The sequence below is a fragment of the Botryllus schlosseri genome, chromosome 14, assembly GCF_051294905.1.
Source record: "Botryllus schlosseri isolate E-star chromosome 14, Bs_hap1, whole genome shotgun sequence".
Taxonomy (NCBI): Eukaryota; Metazoa; Chordata; class Ascidiacea; order Stolidobranchia; family Styelidae; genus Botryllus; species Botryllus schlosseri.
Genome location: NC_137249.1, coordinates 25,673,225 through 25,698,374, shown reverse-complemented (window position 1 = coordinate 25,698,374; position 25,150 = coordinate 25,673,225). Strand labels below are relative to the sequence as shown.

General features: G+C 43.6%; 1 protein-coding gene and 1 non-coding gene across 2 annotated transcripts in view; one reads left to right on the top strand and one right to left on the bottom strand.

The window, feature by feature from the left end:
- Positions 1–909: 909 nt before the first annotated feature.
- On the bottom strand, positions 910–1,109 carry LOC145456605 (U2 spliceosomal RNA). The gene has a single exon (XR_013920664.1). It is a non-coding gene; the product is annotated as a U2 spliceosomal RNA (small nuclear RNA).
- Positions 1,110–11,877: 10,768 nt separating this feature from the next.
- The window catches only part of LOC145455751 (uncharacterized), a 31,130-nt gene continuing 17,857 nt past the window's right edge, over positions 11,878–25,150 (top strand). Inside the window, exons 1-3 of the mRNA XM_080333729.1 lie at positions 11,878–12,161; positions 18,880–18,996; positions 20,121–20,289. Of these exons, the coding sequence (XP_080189855.1) occupies positions 12,111–12,161; positions 18,880–18,996; positions 20,121–20,289 (337 nt within the window). The 5' untranslated portion in view covers positions 11,878–12,110. The remainder of the gene's footprint in view (positions 12,162–18,879; positions 18,997–20,120; positions 20,290–25,150) is intronic.

Below are 25,150 nucleotides of genomic sequence, written 5' to 3'. Positions count from 1 at the left end.
ATAAGCATCGGCCAGAGAGGCGCTGATCGATGCGAAACCCTCGCGGTACAACCGATACTTCCAATCACTCTCACACCTAGGAAGAGTATGGCCTTCGGGCCTTCATATTCCGACCCCCGGGATCTCGTCAGCTTGACTGGCCAGTATCCCAGTCACAAGTATGGTGGCGGCGGGACAAGCCTCCGCAGACGCCCCCAGCCAAAGCCTGCTTGTGACAGCTGCTAGTACCAAAAAGTGAGAGAAACACAGAAGGGAACGCAACCAGAAGTAACCTGAAGATGGGAGCTCCTGAGTACGTTTGGACCCAGGAGTGACCTATTAAAGGCGCTTGTGGATAGTTCATGGTGTGATGCCATGATACTGCCACAAGCGTAACGGGGTGGTGGTTTACTGCGGTTCCACCAGGTTACCCCTAAAAAAAAAAAAAAAAAAAAAAATATGTATCTTTTTTTCTCTGGTGCTGAGTGCGCTCGGCTTTTTTCCTACCAAATGAATGACATGATGCGTGCTCTGCTGCGTTTGCTGCGATGCGGGTGAACGGCGGGAGCAATTCCGGGTCTCACTTTATCAGACGTCGCCGAAGATGTGTATTCGAATCCTTTGTTCGCGAGATCTCTCGGTTGCCGGGCGGGGCGTGGCGTGTGTTGGCGAATATGTTGCGTGTTGACGGAGACGGCCTCAACCCTCAATCCCACCCACGGGTGGTGCGCCGGCCGACCGGTAGGCGCTGCCTTGTTGCTCAGCGGGTGTCTGTCACCGACCGTTATTGCTTGCAAACGACTTGCTGCGGATCGGTGAGCTGCGTCGAACGACATACACCTACACGATACGGTGTCCGGAATGTGACAAATTAAATCCCCGTTCTTACTTCAGTCATGATGATGTGAGTAGTATACTCCGACACGTCGGAGCGTGCAGGCCAAACTTGGAGGTACTGCAATACCAAGATGACCCACGGCGGAGGCGCAGCAAGCCGCAAACACTCCACCAACGCTGCAAAAATCAAATTAATACACAGAGGGGGTCGATGACCCCCGTTACAGGTATTAACCTATAAAGAACAGATTTTTTGTTTGTAATATTTTATTTCGGCAAAAATTCAATGAAATGAAATTGCACGTTGAAATAAATACAGTCGCGACTTCGGTCACCTTGTGAAAATGCAGAACATAATCACAGAACAATACCCGCCATTTACGGTGACGGGGAAAAGATTTTATTTAACACAAAATAAATGGCGAAAATCACATACTGAAAAATGCGATAATATAATTGACATGGGCCAGAGAAGACATGGCCAGTTCGCCCGGGGACGGGGGGCACCAACAAACAAAGGCCTCCACCAAAAACACACAATATATGTGGTGGAGGCCGACAAACAACACAAAAATAAGGGGGCGAACTGGCGAGGTCCGACTGCGGGCATTATCATAAGTATTGTGGTGATGAAAATCCAAAAATGAAGTTATGCAACATGAGGTGGGGGAACTCCTCCCCTTAGCATTTAGTACCACTCTGAAACTAAATTCGAAAACTAAAACTATCAGGGGTCCATTTATGTTAATTTGGGGAGGAGTTCCGTGAATCAATCCAGTGTCCAGTTGCCTGCAGTCGAACCCCGTGATGGCTAGCGGACTAAGCTAATAACCAGAACACAAAACACATAACAAATAAAAAGCACGTGAAGGGGGGGATCAAGTCCTCTCGTGGTCCCGCACACTACACCAAGCCTTCCAGACACGATGAGAGCCGCGCTGAGAAGCGACCACGGCTCGCTCGGAGACCAGTCTGGACTCGAAGACCGAAACACCCATTGCACGTAAGGTGGTCAGGTTCCCGGGGTGGTAACTCCCCAGGGACCCGACCGCGAACGTATGCATCTCCACCACCTTGGCCGTGGCAACGCGGAGAGACTCACAGAGGTCCTTGTACTTTGAGTGTTTCAGTGCAACGGCAGCGTCCATACTGGCTACTCCATTCTCGAAGGGGCACACCACATCGATGACCAAGACCCGGCGACGATCCGCTAAGATGAGGTCGGGCCTCAGCCGCCTGTTGGCCAATGTGGCGTGCTCCTCGCAAACGCGGTCCACATCGAATCTGGAAAAAGAAGAGGAGCTTGGTATACAGTCCAGGAGCACCCCAAGTACCGAATTGTGCCTGTTCGTGATGCTATCCATCACTGGCAGGCAGTGGTTCAGTACGTGGGGCAGGGTCTCAGTATGCTGTCCGCACTTGCAGCAGACCACACTTGGCTCCACACGTTTTCTAAACCGACCCCGGATCGACCGGAGCGGCAGAAGATTCAGTCGAGCTTTAAGCATCCAGCTACGCTCGACTGCCGTCAGGACGTTGGAAGACCGGAGGAAGCGATTGGAGCTCCCGTACCGGCTGTGGCACTCCACAGTTTTGCCCTGGTCGGGAAGCTCCATCCACCGTGTCTTCCAACGTTGGTTCACCTTCAGGTGAAGGAATTTGGTTAAACGACCCAAATCCTGACAGCAGTCGGCGCCTAGAGCCAACTGGTAGAGCCCGTCTTCGGTCACGAACCAGCGAGCACCGAGACGCCTAGCAACGGGTCGGACCTCGGTCCAAAGCCCGTAGGCGTCTCCGTACGCCCTGGAATCGTGCCCTGTTAGACTCACGCAGTTCAAGAACTCGACTGTCAGGGTCTCCGACGCCTCTGGGACTCGGCAAGTCCTCCGGACGACCAGCGCCAACCTTCCACGCGCAACCGCCCGCACAGAGGGGTCAGTGGAATTGACCATTTTGACGGCCTGGGAAAGCCTCAACACATCTGCTTCGCAGCAGAGGTTGGGAATCCCCAGACCGCCAGTCGTCAGCCCAGCATGGAAGAAGGGCTGACACGCTCTGTTAGGGAGGCGGAATTCCGCCTTCACCAACGTGCGGATACGCGCATCCAGGCGACGCAGATCGCTTCGGAAAAACTTGCGGATTCTCAACTGAAAAAGGATTCTTGGAATAACGAACCTCTTCAGTGCGAGCAGCTTCTGAAATGAGGTGAGATGTGACAGGAAAAGTCTGTCACAATAGGCCTCGAAAGTTTTAAGGGCCTTCCCACCTTTCTCGGTTGCCTGGTAACCCATGTTCTTGCCCAGGTATCGCCAGAAAGAGTCACGATCGAGGACCCGGACCTCGCCACCATCGAGGCAGAACGGGGCCGAGTCCACGATCGATCGGCTTCCCTTGAAACCCAAGGCAAGAACACGACACTTGGCGGGCTTGAACTTCATACCAGACCACCGAGAAAATTCATCGCACAGATCTAGTTGTGCTTGAAGCTGGTCGCGAGACGAAGCACACAGACAGGTGTCATCTGCGTAACCCTGAACTCTGACGGTGACGCCATCCGCTGCAGAAAACCGATAACCGCTGCTTTGAAGCCCAGCAACGCCACGCAGGAGAACCTCCATGACCAGGTTGAAGGTGATGGCCGATAAAGGGCATCCTTGACGGACACCCTTCCCCGCTGGAATGGGGTCTGTCGGACCAGAGCTGGTCGCGACTGCAAACACGTTAGACGCGTAGATATCGGTCATCACCTCCACCAGATACTCCGGGGCGTTAAAGTGCTTCAGGACCTCGATCACGGATCCATGCCGAACGGTACCGAATGCATTGCGGATGTCAAGCCAGGCAAGATAAATATCCTGCCTTGACGACTTGGCATCCGCAAGCAAGGACTCAAGCATGAACACGTGCTCGAAGACCCCCTCTCGCGGAACAAACCCCTTTTGTTCCATGGAGATAACGTCTCCATCGGAAGCCCAGCTCTGAAGACGGCGAGCGATTACGGACGCGTAGATCTTGTACAGCGTCCTGGATAGCGCGATGGGTCTCCAGTTACCGACGTCTTGCATGTCGCCGTCGCGGTCCTTTGGAATCAGGATTACCCGCGACGAGCGCCACACAAGTGGAATACGTCGGCAACGCCTACAGACTTCGAAAAGCTCAGAGAGGATTTCTCCCTTGGGGTCTAAGCGTTTCCAAAATCCATAGGTGAGACCATCGGAGCCTGGCGAACTACTGGTGTTTAGGGTCGCCAGCACTCCTGCTACCTCTGATGAAGTAATCGACTCGTCGTCAACAGCAGAAGCCAGGTTGCCCTGGTAACTGTGCTGAGACATCCAGCGAGGAAAAGCAGCAATATTATCAGTGACGTCAGCGGCGGCGTCAGCACGAAATTTCCGCTCGATTATGTCGGCAGGAATTTCGCACCGTTTACCGCCAGAATCATCCTCGATGATCTGTCTGACCGTTTCCTTCTGATTGCGCCAGAAAGCGGACCGAAGATGTTGGGCTGCCCCAGGTCGACACTCGCGCTGGCCATTCAATTGATTGACCTTAGCACGGCGTTGTGCTTCGCGCGAGTATCGGTTCCTAGGGCGTTTACGGCCGGGAGGGCGGCTGCAATCAGAGGCACGGTCAGTCCAGAGCTCCAGCTCACGTTCAAGGTGCCCGAAAGCCTCGATGGTGTGAGGACATTCTGACACCAAGTCCGCAAGCTCCGAGCGCAACTCGCGCAGATCGACTTGTGCACGAGGTGCGCTCGGTTCGGGAGAAGGCACGTCGACATCTATTTGGTCGCGTGCATTTACCGAAGGAGACAATCTCGTCGGGCTTTCACAGCCGCCGACAGCTCCGGTAACTTCGGAGCGTTCGACCGCTGGTCCAGCCGCCACAGCACATGTCTCGTCCGCAAGTGGGCGCGAGGGAGACATGCCCTGACCGACGGGAGGCGAGTCTACGATGTTCGGACTCGATCCCGCCGACGATATCTGTTTCAGATCATCGCGTGTGGTGGGGAAGGGACTTCCCCGGTCCAACCTGGCAAGGAGCTCTTGAGTAGAGCTCGGGCTGCCAGGCAAAGGTGCTTTAAACAATTCCGAAAGCGATGGAATGGGGCTTGGTGAAGAGACAGGGGTCAAACGTCTCTTCACTAACGTTTGGGGTGGGGAGGGAGTAAACTCCCTTGGGGGGGAAACCACAATTTTCGGGGGTGTGGTACGTCGGCCTAGGGACTGTCTGCTATCCCCGGCAGTCCGAAGCCAGGCACGGGCGGCAGGGAAGGCCCCAGCGACTGGCCTACGGACCGGGAATCGGCTGATAAGGATAGGGGAAGGGGTTCGGGGCGCAGAGGAATTTGGTGACGTCACGACTGTTGGCGAGTCGCGCGGCCCAGAGGATGTAGCAGAAGACACGGAGCTGTTACTACTAGAAGAGGGATAGAATCTCATGGACTTTATTTTATTTTTTGACTTTTTACAAGAATTGACAGAGCGTCGAGATTTATTCGAAATCCGTGACCAAGGCCTAGATGACACGGTTACCAAGGAGGTGGTATCCGACGAGAGTGAGAGATTGGCCACGGATAAGGCAGGGTCCGGTATAGTACCGGGAAAAGAAGTAGGAGAGTTTTCCGCTGCGTCAACGGCAAAGGGGACTACAGAACGCGAAGAAATAGGGGAGATCGAGTCGACTCGCGAAACAGTCGTGGACGTGGTTGGGGATAAGTTACCGGGTGCAGGCACAGCTTCCCGTAGGCGGCAGGCGGACCAATGGTTCTTGGCAGCGATCATGTCTGGCTGCGCAAGAATTGTCCATTGGTCACACCTGCCGCACACGACATCAAAATTTATAAGATTTTTTGTGATGTCGTGCTTGCTACAAATGTGCTTCTGAAGAGAAACCAACAATTTGTACGGGAAGCCCTGCTTATTGCACCCGGTAACTGGGCAAGGATACCTAGTTGCATCCTTGCCGTTATATTTAATGGGGACCGTCAATAAAATTTCAGAGGGGATTCCAGATTGCTTAAAAGCCGAGTCCAAGGGGAGAGCGGACTCGGGGTGACTGGATTTAAAATGGTCCTTCGCTTTCGGAATCGCGTTAAAACACTTTCCACAAGTGGGACAGGCAAACCAACTATGATGTCGCGTGCCCTTGCACCGCCTATAGTGACAGCTTATTTTATGATCAGAATCAGAAAAGAAATTACCGCATTTCATACACTTGTATATAAGACTGTCACAGCGGTGCAAAAAAGCCAAGTGTTCCGCTAAGCTTATGGCTGCAGAAAAGGACGCACCGCAATTTAGTTTCGGACACGCGACATCAACGCTCGTTCCTGGACCGTGGTACGGAACAACGAGAGGGCTTGAGTTTCCACTAGCCATCGAAGAAAATTGCGGAATCTAGGCCTAAAGGTGACCGAGTCGCGACCTATTACAAATAATATGAATACAGCCAAAATCAAATCACGAATACAATTAAACGAAATGAAATTAGAAGTGGTACAATAACAAGAAGCAAAGACTAAGGGGCCTGCACCGGCGTTCGCTATTAGAGTGGATAGGAAAGAGCACAATACAAACGAATACAATACAAACGAATACAAACGGACAATTACACTTAAAAGGTTAACTAAGGGTTCACAAAGGAATAGCGAACGCGTTAGGATGCAGGCCAGACGTAATTGTATACCCACGCCGGACTTGATTGCCCCCGCGTCAGCAGCGCTACTGCTACGCCCTACACGTATGTTAACGCGAACGGTAAAAACGAAATTTACCTTACGAATGCGCGTTAACACCCGGGTTTTCCTCGCCTTTGCAGATCGACGGCTCTTTCTTGATATAGATGTTAATTCCCAACGATTCGCCGTCGATCTTACGCCGTCCTTACGAAGCGGTCTTGGTGTTCTTGATATTCCGCTTCTTATGATGTTGTTTTGGACGGCGTAGCAGTTCGTCTCGCTGCTTTGAAGATGCTTTGCAGCGAGGTGGCGAGGAATCCCGACGTGTAGGGCCTCGACCAGAGTTACACACGGCAGCCTTTCTGCTATAAACGAACAGTTAAGGCAAGCGATCCAAGATCACTCCGGTGGTTGAACGACGTGTTCAAATCACACCGTACCGTGGCAAAAGCAACGGAATTGATGGACTTCTTCGTTGCTTATCCCTTGTTGCAGCGTAGACGGCTACGCCTTAGTTGAGCAACAAGGAATCTCTGGCCGGCGTTGGAATTGTAGCTCCGGAATAACTAACCTTTCCGGAGATTCCAACGTTGTAGCAGGAGATGGTGTTCAGATGACCCACGGCAGAGGCGCGGCAAGCGGCTGCTGAGACGGAGGCGGTCGAAGAATCTTCCTGTCGAGTTGAGTAGTCCGGCGTGGGCGGCGTCTTCGGTTGAACGAACGTAGAGCTTTCGTGACTTGATCTTAGCCATAAAGGCCGAGAAGCGATGGGGAGGAAGGGCCCCTTGACACTCATATTCTGTGATTTGACAATAATTTTTCGCGCGATTCCGTTAAACGGAAATTTTCGAGGAAATTTCAGCGATCGAAAATTATCGCCTACCTGGTCACCGTAAATACTATTTTATTCAAATCCAAAATTTTTTACCGCAATAACTTCGCTTCTAGCGGTTGGAAATGAGCCGAAGTTGGTGTGCAGCGTTTTTTAATCAACCTAAAAATTTATCAAGTAGTCAATGTAATCTGAAAAAAAAATTCGAACAGTCCTAATTTGGCCACACACAACGGCGCCAAAGAAACTTGTCGCTGTAAAGCAGTGGTTATCGGTCCGGGTCTCGCCGGCCTGTGTAGAAAGAAGCTATTTTCAATTCCTCGTAACGTCATCTTTTGCTCCGGCGATGTCATCAGCATTCTAGGCAGGGCGTAACGTAACCATACCTACCGCCCGCCCGCCCGCCCGCCCGCCCGCCCGCCTCTTTCGCACTCGCAGGCAGGCAGGCAGGCAGGCAGGGGATCTCGCGAACAAGCGCGTCGAATACACACCTTCGGCGACGGCAGTCACACTGTCAAGAAGAGCCTGTAACACGTCTCTCCTGGTCGTAGTGTAGCATAAATCGATCACGCCGCTGGATGGATGTTGTCGACACGACGGAATTGCAAACGACGGTATACAGATTGAATTTATTTGTATCGACATTTTAGAGCAACAAATTACGGCCGGCGAAAGGCCGGAACAGAAGAACAGAAAATGTTACAAAACGCATCGCTTTGTCACAGACGGGCGCGATTCTCTCGTTCTCTCTCTCGTCGTTTTGCCGTGTCGCGAGAGCCAGTGTGCAGCCGGCTTTGATTACCAGCGAGTCCGACTGTGCTGTCGACTAGCTAGCTCCGCTCCCAGTCTCGGTCAATACGCAACGTGTTCGCGGACCCGCGCGCCGGCAATCAAGAGATCACCACAACAGACGAGCCGAATACACATCTTCGGCGACGTCTGATACACCGATGTCCGCAGTCACGCGATCGAGACCTTGAAACACGTTCCCTCTTCGTTGTGTTGTAGTGCCACCAAAAATATCATGCGCCGCTAGATGCCGTCTCATTTAACGTCATTTAACGGACCAAAACATGTTGTTAAAACAACGGCGATGCTTTTCGGACGCTGACTAATCAGGGAGCGGTATGCTACAAGCTACAGTAACTACTAATTAGGCAATATTGCACGAGACCTGGTCCCTCTCGATCGCGAGACTGCAAATCTATCGTGTCTGTCTCGAATGGGTAGATCCGACTCATTTTTATTTACCGAAGAAAAACAACTACGAATAAGTTCTGTATTGAGCGATCTCTTGGTTCAAGGACTTACGAGAAGAGTCAGAAGAATTGACTGACGTCCTACCCACCCGAAAAAAATCACAAAACAAATATGCCATGGAATCCAACCCGAACAAGCAGAGATCGAAAAAAAACGCCGATAGCTCTGTCCGCCTGCGACCGACGCGACTCGATAAGCCCCAATACGGACCGGGACGGGGCTCGTTCACTTTCGGACCAAAACGTCATTTTCGCAGTAAGGCTTCATCGAATTTGGTCCGAAAGTGAACGAGCCCCGTTAGTCCGCAAATTAAATCTGCGAACCTGGACGTGTTGGCATTACAAATTTGGTCGGATTTCGGTTTACTGTTCATAAGTAAAGGTTTCAGTTTCAGTTAAAATTACATAAATATCGATATGATGCGTTCTCTATCGTATTGAGGTGCGTATATCGAATACAGTCGTGTGAAGACGTTGATTTTATTTCTGTATATGAACACAGGGTGTCTTGACGGACCGGGAGCTGAGACGTGTTTTAGGTTTTATGCGTTACGTTATCTGATCAGTTTTTATAGTCTGTTTTTCCACTCGATTCAGTTTCTTTCAGGGTATTTTCAATGTCATGTTCTTCGTGTCAATTTAATGCTCAAATTTAACTCATAGATTAGTAATACTGTACTGTCGTAAAATTAACCTACTTTGCAGTTTTGGTTTTGCTGTTGTAAGAGAGAATTAACTGACGACAAACTAATTCCACTCAGTCATGGTAACCTCTGCTCTGCCTCTTTATTAAAATCAGAGTTGTCAGCGTGATTTCGATATAACGAGGGCCGTATTTTGTATTGGAGATTCTTGATTTTTCACCCGAATAATGATGCCATGCTTTAGTGAAATACTACTATTGAAAATATAGCTGTTGGCTACGGGCCTTATGTGAATTATATAGCTCACTGCCTGATTGGAATCTCCGTCCTTTTTTGAAATAAATCCTGCGTGATAGAAGCTTTTATCGCGTGACAGGGTCTATTTAGCGGCGTGACAAGCAAGGTTACTGACTTCAAATGACTGTGTTAAGCCAGTGAGAGGAGAGGAGAGGAGAGGAGAGGAGAGGAGAGGAGAGGAAAGGAGAGGAGATCAGATGCTAATGGTTACTGGTTATAGCAACTGGTAAGGTGCAAGTACTTTACCAACAGACAGTAATCAATAGATCCTGGCTAGAGGATTAGGTCAAAACATTATATACCACATACTAACTGGAATATAGCATTTGGGGTGGCTGAGAACATTGACTTTTTGACTTTTTGAATTTTTATTTTTTCAATTTTTTTTTTTTTTTTCAATTCAATTTTTTAATGAAATTAACGACCCGGGACGGCGTGATCGCGTGCAACTGGCTACCAAGTCGGCGTGATCCTGCGTCTTCAACAATTATTCACCATAGTCTCACAACGTCGCCTACATTTTAGCAGTTCAAGTTATATTCAGTCTATAATATGTCATGGTGTAAGTAATAAATTCACTGTATTTAGCAGCATTAACCTATGTGACCTATGAGTAATTCCCTCTCAACATGCAAACGCACGTCTCCACGCCATTTTAGATCAAATTGAAAATCTTCACATCCATCAGGTCACATCTATCAGGCATTAAATTTGGTGCATAACAAACCTTGTTTCAAGAAAATCGGACAATTCGTTAGAGTTATAGCAAGTTGAAAAATGTATTTTGTGCTCACTCGGCCGTGACGCTATACTGCTTGGAACCTGTATTTAATTGTAATTACATTATATAATTATAGTGATCAAATTGCTGCCGGGCAGACCTAAATTTCTGTAGTAAGATGTTTTGGTATATGCTTATTGTGATTGACCGACCTAAAATTTTAACTTATCTAATGGGGCTTAGGGGTCGAATGTCAATTCAAAGTCATCATGTTTTCAAAATCAGCCATGCGTAATAAATATGCAACTCTGCCTAGCGTAATTCTATTTGAACCGATTTTTCCGAGGAAGGTGTCAAATGGAAACTTGGAATGAGTAGAACGTTGCTGAATTGGTATATCGCATGTGATATTTGACTGCCACTTGTCTAAAACTTCATTGAAAAGATGCGCTCTAAATAGTGCATGACCTGATGACCTGTTCTGCATAAAGTGTCAAAGTACATTTTTAACCGTGTCCCTGTCTTATATTCAATTCATAACCAATTCTGATGGATTATAATTGGTAACAGCTTTCATATGACAACTTACTTATGAATTTTGAGTTAGATAGAGTCGTGCCAGAGAGCTCAGAAATATAGTCACGCATCACTGATTTGAACATACTGGTCTGTCAATTTTCAAATCAAGATTTGAACCTTGATTCTGTAATGCGGAGGGGAAAGTGAAGAACATGTACCACCAATCATTGCTTACCAGCATTACTACCTGCAGCCTGTATAAATGATTTTAGCAGTTATAATTATACGCAAATTTCATGGTTGAGTAAGCACGAAATCCTCATTCTTCATACTGCAATTGCTCAAGAACTGATCAGTAAAGTTATATTAATTCTATTCTATTCTATTCTATTCTATTCTATTCTATTCTATTCTACTCTACTCAGAATTGGGTACTTTAGTTGTACATGATATTGTAGAGAAATCTGAGAGGGTGTGAAGACGAATTAAAATATTATTTGGATGTTGACTCGAATTACTGATAGTCGGTAAACCCAGAAGCACCCTTGCAAGCATAATGCGCATGCAATAAATCCATCTGGCAATGCGGAGAGAAAAACGGTATTTTGAGCTCTGAGCAGAAGTGATGACCTTTTTTTTTACTCAACCGACCGCAAAGTGGGAAAAATTCACCGGTTTTTGAGAATTCTACTCCTGTTTTGTATCTTGCAAATTTCTGAAAAAGTGTCCTCTTTCTGCATTTTCAAAATATGGTAAGCCTAACTTAGCATAGGGCTGCATCTCTCATGTTCATTTGCACCGAGTGAGCCATAGTGTAGTGCACTATAAGTACATCAATAACTGATCTGGATAGAGTCTGTCACCATTCGCCACACGACATATTAATGTCCCAGAAAATCGGTAAATCCAATCCATACCCTAATCCAGGGGTGGGCAAACTACGGCCCGCGGGCCGCATGCGGCCCGCAACGCCGTTCTGTGCGGCCCGCGAGAGTCTAAAGAAACTTATTAAAAATATTGATGAAATGCGTACTAAAAAAATCGAATCAATGCAGGGACTTGATTTAACTTTTTCTTAGTATATTATTTCACCATGATAATTCTAAGGAAGTTGGTCTAAATGAAATCATAGAAAAATTTCTTCAGGAATTACAGACTAGGATTAGATTATCGGCATTTCGCTTTAATACGAGTCGTCTAATTGAAGCGAAATACTATGGTAATCTGCATGTGTCCGGAATCAACCTCTTTACCTTGATGGTCCCGCACTAATTTATGTTCATTTTTTCTTCTATTACCTAAGCCTCCTGGTATAAAGTCTTGTAAAAGATTTGCTTACAACATGAGGATTGTATGCTTGGTTGAAGTCGTTCATCTGAATTCTGAACTACAGGTGAGAAATATTGCTACCGGTACATCTATTCTGCTCCGGTTCTTTACCTTTTTGTGAGCCCGCATGCGAAAAGTTTACTGGTAACATGATTTTGGTTCTCCCTGTTTTCTTGTCATCTTTGACTTTAACTGCGATCAATAATAAGCAACCAGGGTTGCCATACATGAGTCTTGTTTGTTTTGTCCTTTATTTTTTATGGAATAGGATCTGGATCAGATCTGATCTGATATTCAGAAATCGTTGGTATTCAACTGCATCGATTGTCAGATACTATACGGTCGAAGAAAATGGTCAAAATTACTGCTCTTTGAATTAACGCTATGGATTTCGCTCAGTATCCTGATGGTGAATTGATGATGATGTTATATACGGGACACTGTAAAACCCGCACAACTCGCAAAACCCGCAAAACTTGCAAAACTTGCAAAACTCGCAAAACCTGCAAAAGCAAGGCATATTCAGGTAATTGTGAGTATCTTTTGCAATATTGTCTCTGTATGGCCTCGAGATATCATGGATTAAGTTATGAAATCAAACTGTCCACCAGAGTTTTGCGGTAGTCTACCAAAGTTTTGCGGTTGTATAGGAGAGTTTTGCGGTTGTATAGGAGAGTGTTGCGGTTGTCCACCATACTTTCGCGGTTGTATAGGAGAGTTTTGCGGTAGTCTACCAGAGTTTTGCTGTTGACCACCAAAGTTTTGCGGTTATATAGGAGAGTTTTCTACCAGAGTCACCCTCAAAACCCTGCTAGTTACCACCAAAACCATGCTAGCAACCCGCAAAAACCAGGCATATTCAGTTAAATGCGTGCATCTTTTACAATACTGTCGCTGCATGGCCTGAAGATATCATGGATAAGTTTTGAAATTCAACTATACGCCAAATCTGATGATCTGTACGCGAAACCCACAAAAGCAAGGCATATTCAGGGAATGTGCGCATCTTTTACAATATTGTCACAGTATGGCATTTGAAGACATAGATTAGGCCTATGATCTAATTCAGCATTAGGGCAACACCCTCAGAAATGTGGAATGTCTAGTTGAATATTCATGTAATTTCAATCCATATTATTGAACATTCATGTAATTTCAATCCATATTATTGAACATTCATGTAATGTCAATCCATATTATATCATCCCAATCAGATCTTCCTCCTTTTGTCATCGTTTTCATTCCTTTTTCTTAGTGACTTTCTCTTTAATTCATTTGGTTTCTTGCCAGAGCCAATGGGTGGTGGTGCCTTTACAATCAGTCCTCCATCTGTTGACATAATAAAATTTGATTTTAATTTGGCCTGATTGAATCTATTCCAATAGTTGTCTTTAGCCGCTTGACTTTTTCCAATCCAATCGTTCGGGGTTTGTTGAAACTTCACATAGTCACCATACAGCCGGTGGCTACCTACTCCAATCAAACACTTTTTAACATCACCAAACATGGCAGTAACTAGGTCGTATAACTCCCCTATTAAATTAGGCACCGACTTTATTTTTCTCTCCGTTACCCTTTTCATAACTGCGTTGAAGGATTCACAGTTATTATTAGTCCACAAGCCTATTTCACTTTTACATGGCCAGACGTTCCACCGTAAAACAGGAAAAATCTGTCTCTCAGCATATAAGCGGACCTGCGATGACATCGTTTGAAGCAGAAGGTTTGCCTTCAAGTCAAATTCTACCTCATCAATGCTCTCCGTGACAGCAAAGATATTTTTTACCAACCTCGTTCTTACTTTCAAAGTCATTGGTACCTTGTCAGTGCAATATTTTTCCAAATTCTTTTTCAAATGATTTGCACATGGGACATGACGAGCCGACGGGAAACAGTTCTTAAACGCAGAGTGGATCGCAATCTCGTCGTCAGTCCCATACATCCGGAATCGGTGATCTTTTAAAACAGTTTGCAGATGATAAAAAAAATATGAGAAACTTGTTATTCTTGAATTTGAATGAACTAATATTGGACCTGGGAAAATTGGATGGCATTGCGTGTCCGTTTTAAGGATCGATAAATTCTTATATACAGTTGCCGTAACATAGACATTTTTGGCCAAATTATAGGTCTTGTCAATTCCAAGTACTGTATGCCCTGGTGCACAAAATCGCTTGACGTCCTCGATCTGTTCTTTAATATATAATATTATCGAAACAGATTCTGTCTTGCCTTGCTGAATCTACCGTCTTTAACAAATGGATGGCTACATACCATGCTCAATACTTGATTGTAGTCATCTGCCACTGATTTATTTGCAGTATTGCTGTTACCTCTCCTGTAGTTATAAATTTGCTGTAAATTCCTCGGCCCATCTAATAAATCATTTTTACTTGCGCACAATAATTTCGTATATCTTTTTTTTGGGTGGCAATCTGTCTGAAGTTGATTTCAGCTTGTCCCTTACTTCCTTATATGTCCGAACATATATACCTGGGATTTTGGAATTGCCCTGCTTTTTGTAACCTGGAAATTTTCCAATATATTCTGCTATTGCACAGATATTTCCCTCAATCCACGATATCCTTCTCTGGTATGTGTTGTCTGCTTTAAGTTTTGCATAGTAGCTAGAGATTTCGATTACGTCATCACGAACCAAATTTTTTATAGGAGTGAAGGTACTTTCACCGTCAATTATTTTTTTCCTGCCAAAAATACCCTTACGCTTGTGAATGTACTCCTTGGTTTCCTTCAAATAATATTTGTATGTGAAACTACATTTTTCCCAAGCCCCACAGTCATCCGTAAAATCCCTTTGATGTCCATTAGATTTGCATTGTTCATTGTCTTTGAAGGAGACATATACATACACATCTTCCTTCAATCCATTTGGGATTTTCCCCGGAAGAGGAAAGCTTGGTTAATATTTCTCTGAATGGAAGATATTTTTTGCAAGGCAGAGCTTGCATATTAGTAGGCTTCAAACAACTACTATCTACATCAATTTTAGGCTCCTCGCTGTCACGACTAGTATCCAAACTTTCAATGGAAGGTGTGGAAGTACCTTTCTGCTCCACCTCAACTGCCGTAGTATTGGACACTGAAGTCTTTAGTGTCTCTGAGTCATTGCATGCAGGTTGATGCCTTTTCCTTAACACCACAAAATGATAAATATTATATTCAAATTCATTTGGTGATGTGTTGGACCACAATATGACTGATCCCGAAGGTAATTTGCGCAAATCTCCAATCTTCTTGCAATAGGCTGGAGCTCGCATGTCCTGAGGTCCCACTGATGGCATGTACGATACTAATGATATGCCCATGAAATTTGCAACGGCATGAGCATGATAAATGTCTGAATGTGAGCCATAATGACAAGCTGATGATATCAGTTCCGATATTCCTGGATTTACTATTCGCCAATCGTTGAAGGGGTCCGAATAATCTTTTGCAGTGTCATCGTAATATTGTGAATTTTTGAGTATTTCTATTGCTCCAAGAGTCCTTAAATGAATGTGTATGCTCTCTGAACCGTACATTAATAGGGAGATTGCGCGATATAAACAATTTCCATCCGTTCCAAGAGATATTGGTTGATATTCGGCCAAAACCTTTGAATCATATTTCTCAAGAATCTTCACTGCACCTACATCTTCTTTCAGATTTTTTGCAGTTCCAGTTATATTTGGAGCACGTAAATCATGGGCTTCAATCATGAAGGTCTCCTGCTGAGCTAAATGATCCATTGTAGTCAAATTGAAATTGGAAGATATCCGTTGCAGTGTATCTTCAAAATTATAACAATTTGTGCACAAGAAGATGTATTCTTTACTAGCAATATATTCCTTCCTTACTTACATGCACGTTGAGGCAATTAAAATGAGTCCATTCATTGCACTGACTACATTCAATGCAGCAAACAACACAAGGATTCTTAGTACTTTCCATTGCTCCTGCCATCCTTTCCACTGGTACTTAAAATTTCAAGAAGTAGGCTACCACATGGTCATGATGTACATTGTTTGTGATGTAACAACAATTTTGGACACACTTGAAAAACTCAACTATTCCCCTTTTTTTCTCAAGGTGTTTTGGCTATCTCATTATACCTTGATCCATTGTTTAGTCATAGTCACTAACTGGAAGACTTGAGTGAAGAAATTACATGAATGTCCCATTAGACATCTCAAATTTCTGAGAGTGTTGCCTAATGCTGAATTAGATCATAGGCCTAATCTATGTCTTCAAATGCCATACTGTGACAATATTGTAAAAGATGCGCACATTCCCTGAATATGCCTTGCTTTTGTGGGTTTCGCGTACAGATCATCAGATTTGGCGTATAGTTGAATTTCAAAACTTATCCATGATATCTTCAGGCCATGCAGCGACAGTATTGTAAAAGATGCACGCATTTAACTGAATATGCCTGGTTTTTGCGGGTTGCTAGCATGGTTTTGGTGGTAACTAGCAGGGTTTTGAGGGTGACTCTGGTAGAAAACTCTCCTATACAACCGCAAAACTTTGGTGGACAACCGCAAAACTCTGGTAGACTAGCGCATAACTCACCTATACAACCGCAAAACTTTGGTGGACAACCGCAAAACTCTCCTATACAACCGCAAAACTCTGGTAGACTACCGCAAAACTCTCCTATACAACCGCAAAACTTTGTTGGACAACCGCAAAACTCTGGTAGACTAGCGCATAACTCACCTATACAACCGCAAAACTTTGGTGGACAACCGCAAAACTCTCCTATACAACCGCAAAACTCTGGTAGACTACCGCAAAACTCTCCTATACAACCGCAAAACTTTGTTGGACAACCGCAAAACTCTGGTAGACTACCGCAAAACTCTCCAATACAACCGCAAAACTCTGGTAGACTACCGCAAAACTCTCCTATACAACCGCAAAACTTTGGTGGACAACCGCAAAACTCTGGTAGACTACCGCAAAACTCTCCTATACAACCACAAAACTATGGTGGACAGTTTGATTTCATAACTTAATCCATGATATCTCGAGGCCATACAGAGACAATATTGCAAAAGATACTCACAATTACCTGAATATGCCTTGCTTTTGCAGGTTTTGCGAGTTTTGCAAGTTTTGCGGGTTTTGCAGGTTTTGCAAGTTTTGCGAGTTTTGCGGGTTTTACAGTGTATGTTTATGGTGTATAGTTATGGTCAACTTGCCTTCACATTTTCTATTGATTGATTGATATAGTTCGTGCAATGTAATAAATCCCACGCAATACACAGTATGAGTGTGATTACAGTTTTATTGTATGCTAATAGGCAATGACCCCAATCACACTATGATCTAAAAAGATTAAGAAATACAAGGAAACAGCGTTAGCTCCCGCACGCAGCGTGCAGCCAGGCGAGTACGTGCGATCAGGCGCGTAGCCAGGGGGGGGTTTCGGGGGTCGAAACCCCCTCCTTTAGAAACGCGAAACCCCCTCCTTTAACGCGAAACCTTGCTCTTTTTAAATGACCGCTCTGACGCTAATACTCGGTTGCAATTCAATAAGTCGTATTATCAGTATTGCGCGCGGCGAATTAACGAAAGGCGTGTTGCTAATTAGCGAGATTTGCGTACGGACATTGCACTGCACAATGTAACGCGACACGATCTCCCGCTGAGATGATTGGCGAAATCGGGTCATTCATTGTCGCGCGTTCGGCAATCATTGCTAGACTGATTTACCGCGTCTCCGACAAGCCTAATTCCGCTGGCTTGAATAATCACATCTGCAATAGGCCCTGTGCGCACGATATCGTCACTGGCCTTCACAACACATCTGCATTGGCTTGGTGTGCACGATATCTTCGCTGGCGTACACAATCGCATCTGCAATAGGCCTAGTACTAAAAGATATCGCTAGCCTAACTACCGCGTCTTGGGCCTACCATGCTTTGGCTCCTATTTCTCGATGGCTTAGATAATATGCTATTAAGTATAAGCTGATTAGTGATTGTGATTAAAGAGTGACATCTCGTAACTGAATGACATCGAATGTCCGCAATCATGTTCGAAGCGTGCGTACACCGTACATGCGTAATTGATTTCCACTAGGCTTTAGTTATAGTCCAATAGGCTTGAGTTATAAGAGGTAAGGTTTGAACCACCTGAAATCGGCGTCATTATAGCACGTATTCCATAAAAACTCGTACATTTTTACTTGCGCAAATCGTCGCCGAGGCTACGTAAGACGCAAGACGCATTGATGAGCGGGCGTATTTAATTGTTGGACGCTTCGATAAGCGCGCGAATTTAATTGTTCAGCGCGTTGATAAGCGCTCGTATTCAAATGTTCGACACGTGCGTATTTCATTGTTCACGACAGATCAGGGAGTCGCTAATTAACAGCACTTGCGACTCGCCGACAAGCTTATCATACGCCTATAATCGCCAACACGGGGATGTTGTATAATCGTTATTTACGCATCGCATGTACTTAACCCTAATGAATCGATGCTACGTTACTAAATTCGGAAAAAATCGAAACCCCCACCTTTTATTTCAAACCCCCCCCTTAATTTTCGGCTGGCTACGCGCCTGCGTGCGATGCGCGATGTCTGTCACGGTCGATTAGTGTGCAATTACAATGAGCCATAATTGAGAAATTAAACAAATACTAAATCACGAAATTGAGATACATCACGATGATCCATCCATTTTAGGTTAACAACACAATCCTTTTTTGTTTTGAAACATAATATTTATAAATGAATCCTGAACGGATCTAATCTGTATTTGTTCCATTTCAGGGCATATCCGGTCCAAAACGGAAGGCTGTCCGGTCTACAATCTCCATTGTACAGAAAAATCGTGAGGCAATGCTTATGCTGTGTACGGCAAGAAATAAATCTGGAAACTTTTACAAAGTATGTATGTAGGTAGACTGCAGAGTGCTATGTTTAGAGCACCTACTACATATTCATTCGTATTTAATTATATCAAGGGTTCTCAAACTTTTTTATCCACTAACCCCTTCGATATACATTCATGTACACTGTAACCCGCAAAAGAATACAAATCTGAAGTTATTTTACGATTGTTGGTGTAATGGTAGTCTATTTTAGGGTTAAAAGATATATAACTGCACGAAAATGAAGTCTACCCAAAGGAATTTCGGCACTTTGATGGGGGATACTATCTTCGCAATTAATTTTGCTAAGGCATACCGTACTTAGTTACGATAAATTAATAGTATTAATGACCTGATGAAAGTCACTCTGCTCTGCCACAATGTCAGAAAATCTGCTTTACAGTAATCATGGAATTTCATTTAGTATCACCTGCTTATGATTGCACATAAAGCAAAACACTGAAGAATGCAATAGCGCTAATCAAATAGCCTTCATGATAAATATGTAATGATGCCGGTTCTGGTGGAATTAATATACAGTAGGCATAAGCTACGAAAAACTCGGCTGGAAAGAAACAGAAATTCACTGCTGTTAATTTAGTTGTCACGACTTCACAGAAATGTCATTTCCATCAATGTGTGTAGCTTTGTACTAGGCACTAGGCTACATATTTTGTACGCTGTGATACGACCATTCAAGGTCTCAGTGCTACCATAATAGAAAATAGTGTCAAAACTATCATAAATACAACGGTTGTTGGTAAGAAGAGTATTATTACAGTACTAGGAAATAATCACCTCTCATTACTCGACTCGAATCATTAGACTTGATACCCGATTCAAATTGAGGGTACTTGAATCATTGTGCCCAGCCCTAAACACGAGGCTAGATATCCCTATGTAATAGCAAGATTGGTTAGGCTTAAAGCCTGTCTACAGTAAGCCTAAGATTTTTTCTTGCTTTGTACATAAACATGGCAATGAAAATTGTCACAGTGCCTGAAATAGGAAGTTGCTCGATCCTCTGGTCATTTTTGTCGCGTACCTCATACTTCAGTGAGGATAGCTTTTGAGATTCTTATCACACTTCTCGACTCTTAAATGAATCCATTCTTATGCTACTTGTTCCTTTTCCTCTAGATAGCGCGCAATATCCAAAGAGTTTTCTGTAAAATGGTTGCAAACGGAATGACGACTTTGCGTCTGAAAGAGCCGATGGTCGATTTGCGCATCAGCAACGCAGCCAGATTGGAACTGGAGAGACTTTTGAAAGCAATCAAACTGGCCAGTCAAGGAGAGTCGCTTTTAGGTAGGACTACTAGGAGTGATTTCGGGATTCATGTTCAGACATGTTGATAACTCAACCAGATCTACTAGCAGCATTAAGTCTGTCCTTGGCTGGCTAAAACTACTTGAAAATGTGTGATTCAATGAGTACAGTGATCTCTATGAGGATTTGGCAATATTTGGTCAATTCAGTAATTCTAATCTAATTAGCAAAAGGTAAAAAGTTTCTGGTAGTTCAACTCTGATTAGGATGGGCTGGAAAAAATGAAAAAAGACAGAGTACGAGGGAAATGCGTTGAAGTCTGGTACTGCAACAGCTTTTAGTCCCAAGACTAGCTTTATGTAATCCGTTATCAAGATGGCAAAATTAGTTATATTCTGCATGTTTGTGTAATTGCACAGCTGCTTGAGTAGTGGTTCCAAACTGGTGGGGGATTCCCCACTTTTGGAGAGTTCAGGGATTTCTTGGGTCTTCACTTCCCGTCGTTATTAGGTCCTTTCTAAACAAAATCTGACCAAGTAGTAAGGGAAACTTATGAAAATCTGAGAACTATATTGTTACCAAACAATTTCTTCACCAATATGTTTGTTAAGGTGTGTAATAACATGTGTTAAAATGTTGAAGTTCAACTCTTGTGGGAAACCCGCCCAAAAAGCTGTTAAATTTGACGAATTAAAAAAAATTCTAAAAAAAAATTTAAAAATCTTTATCGCCCGCCCATAAGTAACTTAGGACGTGTTTAATAATGGTTTTCCATGATTCTCAATTGATTGTTAACACTTATAATTCACTACAGACTCTGCTTTGTGAATTTGACGAATTAAAAAAAAATAAATAATTTAAAAAAAATCTTTTATCGCCCATAAGTAACTTAGGACGTGTTTAATAATGGTTTTCCATGATTCTCAATTAATTGGTAACACTTATAATTCACTACAGGCTCTGCTTTGTGAAAAACGCCACCACCACTTTAATATTCATGCACAAAATCGCCTTTATTTCGCATAACTATATGTTCACTGAAGAGGTAGCCTATTTCAAATGCACAATATCAGACATTTCAACAGGCATTGCCTATGCCTTCTTCGGACTCAACATCATCGTAAATGCAATTATTGCATTATAGGGTCTTTACATACTCCACAGGCTGAAATGCACGTGACCTCATTCTTCTTGCAGCTGTATATTCGGTTGTTGCAATCTTTATGACAACCATAGCTTCTGAACTGCATTAGCTCATCCGGCTCATATCTTTGCACGCCTATTGTCCATCCGTAATCGCTGGGGTTCAGAGACAAGTTCTGTGAAAGAATCAAATCCCGGGTCTGCAGGTACTCGCGGAGTGAACGTTATGAAGCTGCACCCTCTGTTAGGCAGGGTTGTAATGACTCGAGTCATGACTCGACTCGAGTCAGACTCGAGTCACGATTTTCGGATGACTCGACTCGACTCGAGTCATTTTCTCAAAATACGGAAATGACTCGACTCGACTCGAGTCAATCCGTGTATTGACTCGACTTGGACTCGAGTCATTGCGCATGACTCGAAGCAAGTCATTGACTCGCGATTCAGACGGCCAAGACCGACATTTCATTGTAATTTCGAAGCCAACACACTATTAGGATTTCGTTTGTTGGTACTGGTGCTTGAAAATGCGACCAGAAACTGCTAAAAGTGAGGAAAATTGATATATTATAAATGCGAACCATTCAATATCACCAAACAGAGTTGAAAAATTGGGTTTAGGAAGACATTAACTGGAAACTGAGCAGTCAACACAATGACTTGGACTCGGACTCGAGGTCATAATACCATGACTCGGACTCGATCCTCTGTTCGCTGACTTGGACTCGGACTTGACTCGGTGGGAATTGAAAATGACTCGACTTGACTCGAGTCAAAAATATAAAAGTGAGATTGACTTGTGACTCGGAGCTTTGTGACTTGGTTACAACCCTGCTGTTAGGGGTAGTGTCTCTGGTTTTATCACTCCTGTCACTGTCTTCCTTGAGAACATGTTGTATGTTTTGGTGAACTGCTGTAACCATCAAAGACCACCATGACATTCTGAAAGCAACGGCCCAGATACTGCACGTATTTTGGGTAATTGTTGGCAATTCCCTGACGTTGATCCCACATCACCATGTACAGAAGCCATCCACCATCAATTATGAGGGTCCAGCATGGTTGATTAGTCAAATCAAGTGGTTCAGTTAAGGCCTGCAAGGCTGTATTTGCCTTGGTAGCCTTGTTCATCTTCTGATTTTTGTTGCTGAACCGGGACAGCGGGAAAGGAGTGGACTTATACTGTAAGCTTGTCGCAACATCCATATCCCGCCGGGTGAAAATGATCAGTCGGTTGAACAACTTCAATGAGTCAATGTGAATGTTTTAGTCGTAAACCTTGGGACATTTTTTTGTGATGACAGGGCTTTTACCCAGGGGTAAGTCCATATCAGATCAACCAAAAAAATGAATTTGGTCACCACCATAGTTTCAGATTTTGCTGAAATTTAGCTCAAGGCATCATAAAGTATATCTGACTAAATCACAATTGATTTGAAATGAATTACTTGAGTAATTTTAAAGTTATCGCATGATGAAAAACATGCTTTTCATGCCCATTCAACCGTGAAATTGTAGGGCTGTTTTTAAGTATATTTGGAATTGTCTGTAAATGGGCTACTTTGACCTTGAAATGTTGTTCACTTTGTTATGTTGTACAAATTGATCTATTCTATCATTCAAGTGCGAAATTAATGATTTTTGGTGCACGGCCCAGAATTTAGCTCAAGTTGAAAGACGGTGCCTCTGGAAATCACTCAAGCATGACAATATTTCAGGAGTGTCCCTCTAATTTCTGTCTACATGAAAAAAGTTATGAAGGGTGGCAAATGAAAGCTGTTGCAACACAGATTCCTTAGAAAACAAGTTTTTATGTAATATTTACTTACAAAGTTTTGAAAACGGTATATTTCAGGTCATGAAAATGGAGTGATTTTCCTAAAATATGATGTTCGATATTCTAGTTGCTGTGTTACCTTGAGACAAACTCCAGCATGTTACTCATTTTCTAGAAATTCTTTGTTCTAACAGCTCTCATATGACACCATTTACAAAAATTTTGAAGCAGACAGAAATGAGAGAGAGACCCTTGAAATATTCTTGTTACGCATCAGTGGTTTCTGGGGTTGATGAGTGATATTTTGGGATGTCAACCAAAAATCAGTAATTTTTGTCCTGTATGATAAAATAGATAAATTTATACAACATAACAAATAGAACAACTCTCTAATTGTCAAAATAGCTTATTTACAGAAAATTTCAAATCAGCCTAAAAAATTACTTGATTTTCGCGGTTGGATGAGCATAAAAAGCTTGATTTTACCATGTAATAACTTGAAAACTACTTATGTAATTCATTTAAAATAAATTGATATTTACTTAGATGTACTTCATGGTGTTTTGAGCGAATTTCTCTGAAATTAAGAGATACCCAATCCCTCTTTTGATTAATCTCAAATTGAATTACCCCATGGATTCAGAAGTATTTAGGTAAAGTTAATTTAGAGGTACTATCAGTCAAATATTAGTTAGCAAAACATGTCAGCCATGTTCCTCTCCAAACAAGTTTTCATATGACATGTTACTTTCCAATTTTCGTGTAGACAGAATTACGCTAGATATAATTGAAGTTCATGTTACGCATGAACGATTTTGAAAAATGTCGGTTTATGAGGTGGGTTTTAACCCGTGACAATTTTCCCTTCAATAGCAAGAGCTTCTTCTATTCTATCATTAGACACCATAACCCACTCTCAAGTACTTGACTATGCTGGTTTATAAACGTTATTGTAACAGGTAATGTAAAACTGATTGAACTTCATGGTTGGGTGAGCACAGAATGGCCATTTTTAAAAATGCGATAACTTTGTGATGGGTTGACCAATTTTGACAAAATTAAGTTTGCTGCAGTCAGAACTGGATACCAGATTTACCCCTCCATTTTCATTGCAATCTGAGGACCCAGTGGTGACAAGAGTGGTTGATTCGACATGGACTTACCCCCAGGGTTGTAACGAACTCATAAGGATCCGAGTCACAAATCAATCTCAATTTTATAGTTTTGACTCGAGTCAAGTCTATTCATTTTCAATTCACCACCGAGTCAAGTCCGAGTTCTAGTCAGCGAGCAGAGGGTCAAGTCCGAGTCATGGTATTATGGCTCGAGTCCAAGTCATTGTGTTGATACTGCTCAGTTTCCAGTTAAAGTCATGTTAAATCCCCTTTTTTATAACTCTGTTTGGTGATCTCGAATGGTTCGCATTTTTAATATACTAGTTTTCCTCACTTTCAGCAGTTTCTGGTCGCATTCTCAAGTATAAGTACTATTAGACGAAATCCCAATAGTTTGGTTACTTTATTATTCTTCGAAATTACCATGAAATATTGGTCTTGGCCTTCTGAGTCTCGAGTCATATGACTTGGTTCGAGTCATGCGCAATGACTCGAGAAGTCGAGTCAATACACAGATCCGTACTTATAGAAAATGATTCGAGTCAAGTCGAGTCATATAAAATCATGACACGAGTCATTAAAACCCTGCTTTCACCTTTGACATGGCAACCATGGTCAGCGTCACTGACTTTTCATCCAGGTTGATCTGCATGGCCAATGGCCATCCTAAATTCAGCTGCTCCCTCAGTATTTCGACTACGTCATCAACCGTATACTTGTGAAACCAGTTAAGAAATACATGAGCAACCCCTTTTATCCATCGTTGACGAATGGCTTCATTTCTTCAAACCATTTTAGGACAAGTTCAATGGCCCCTGCATCTCGCTTCATCTGTGTCTTGGTAAGCTCTCTGTCAACTGGTACA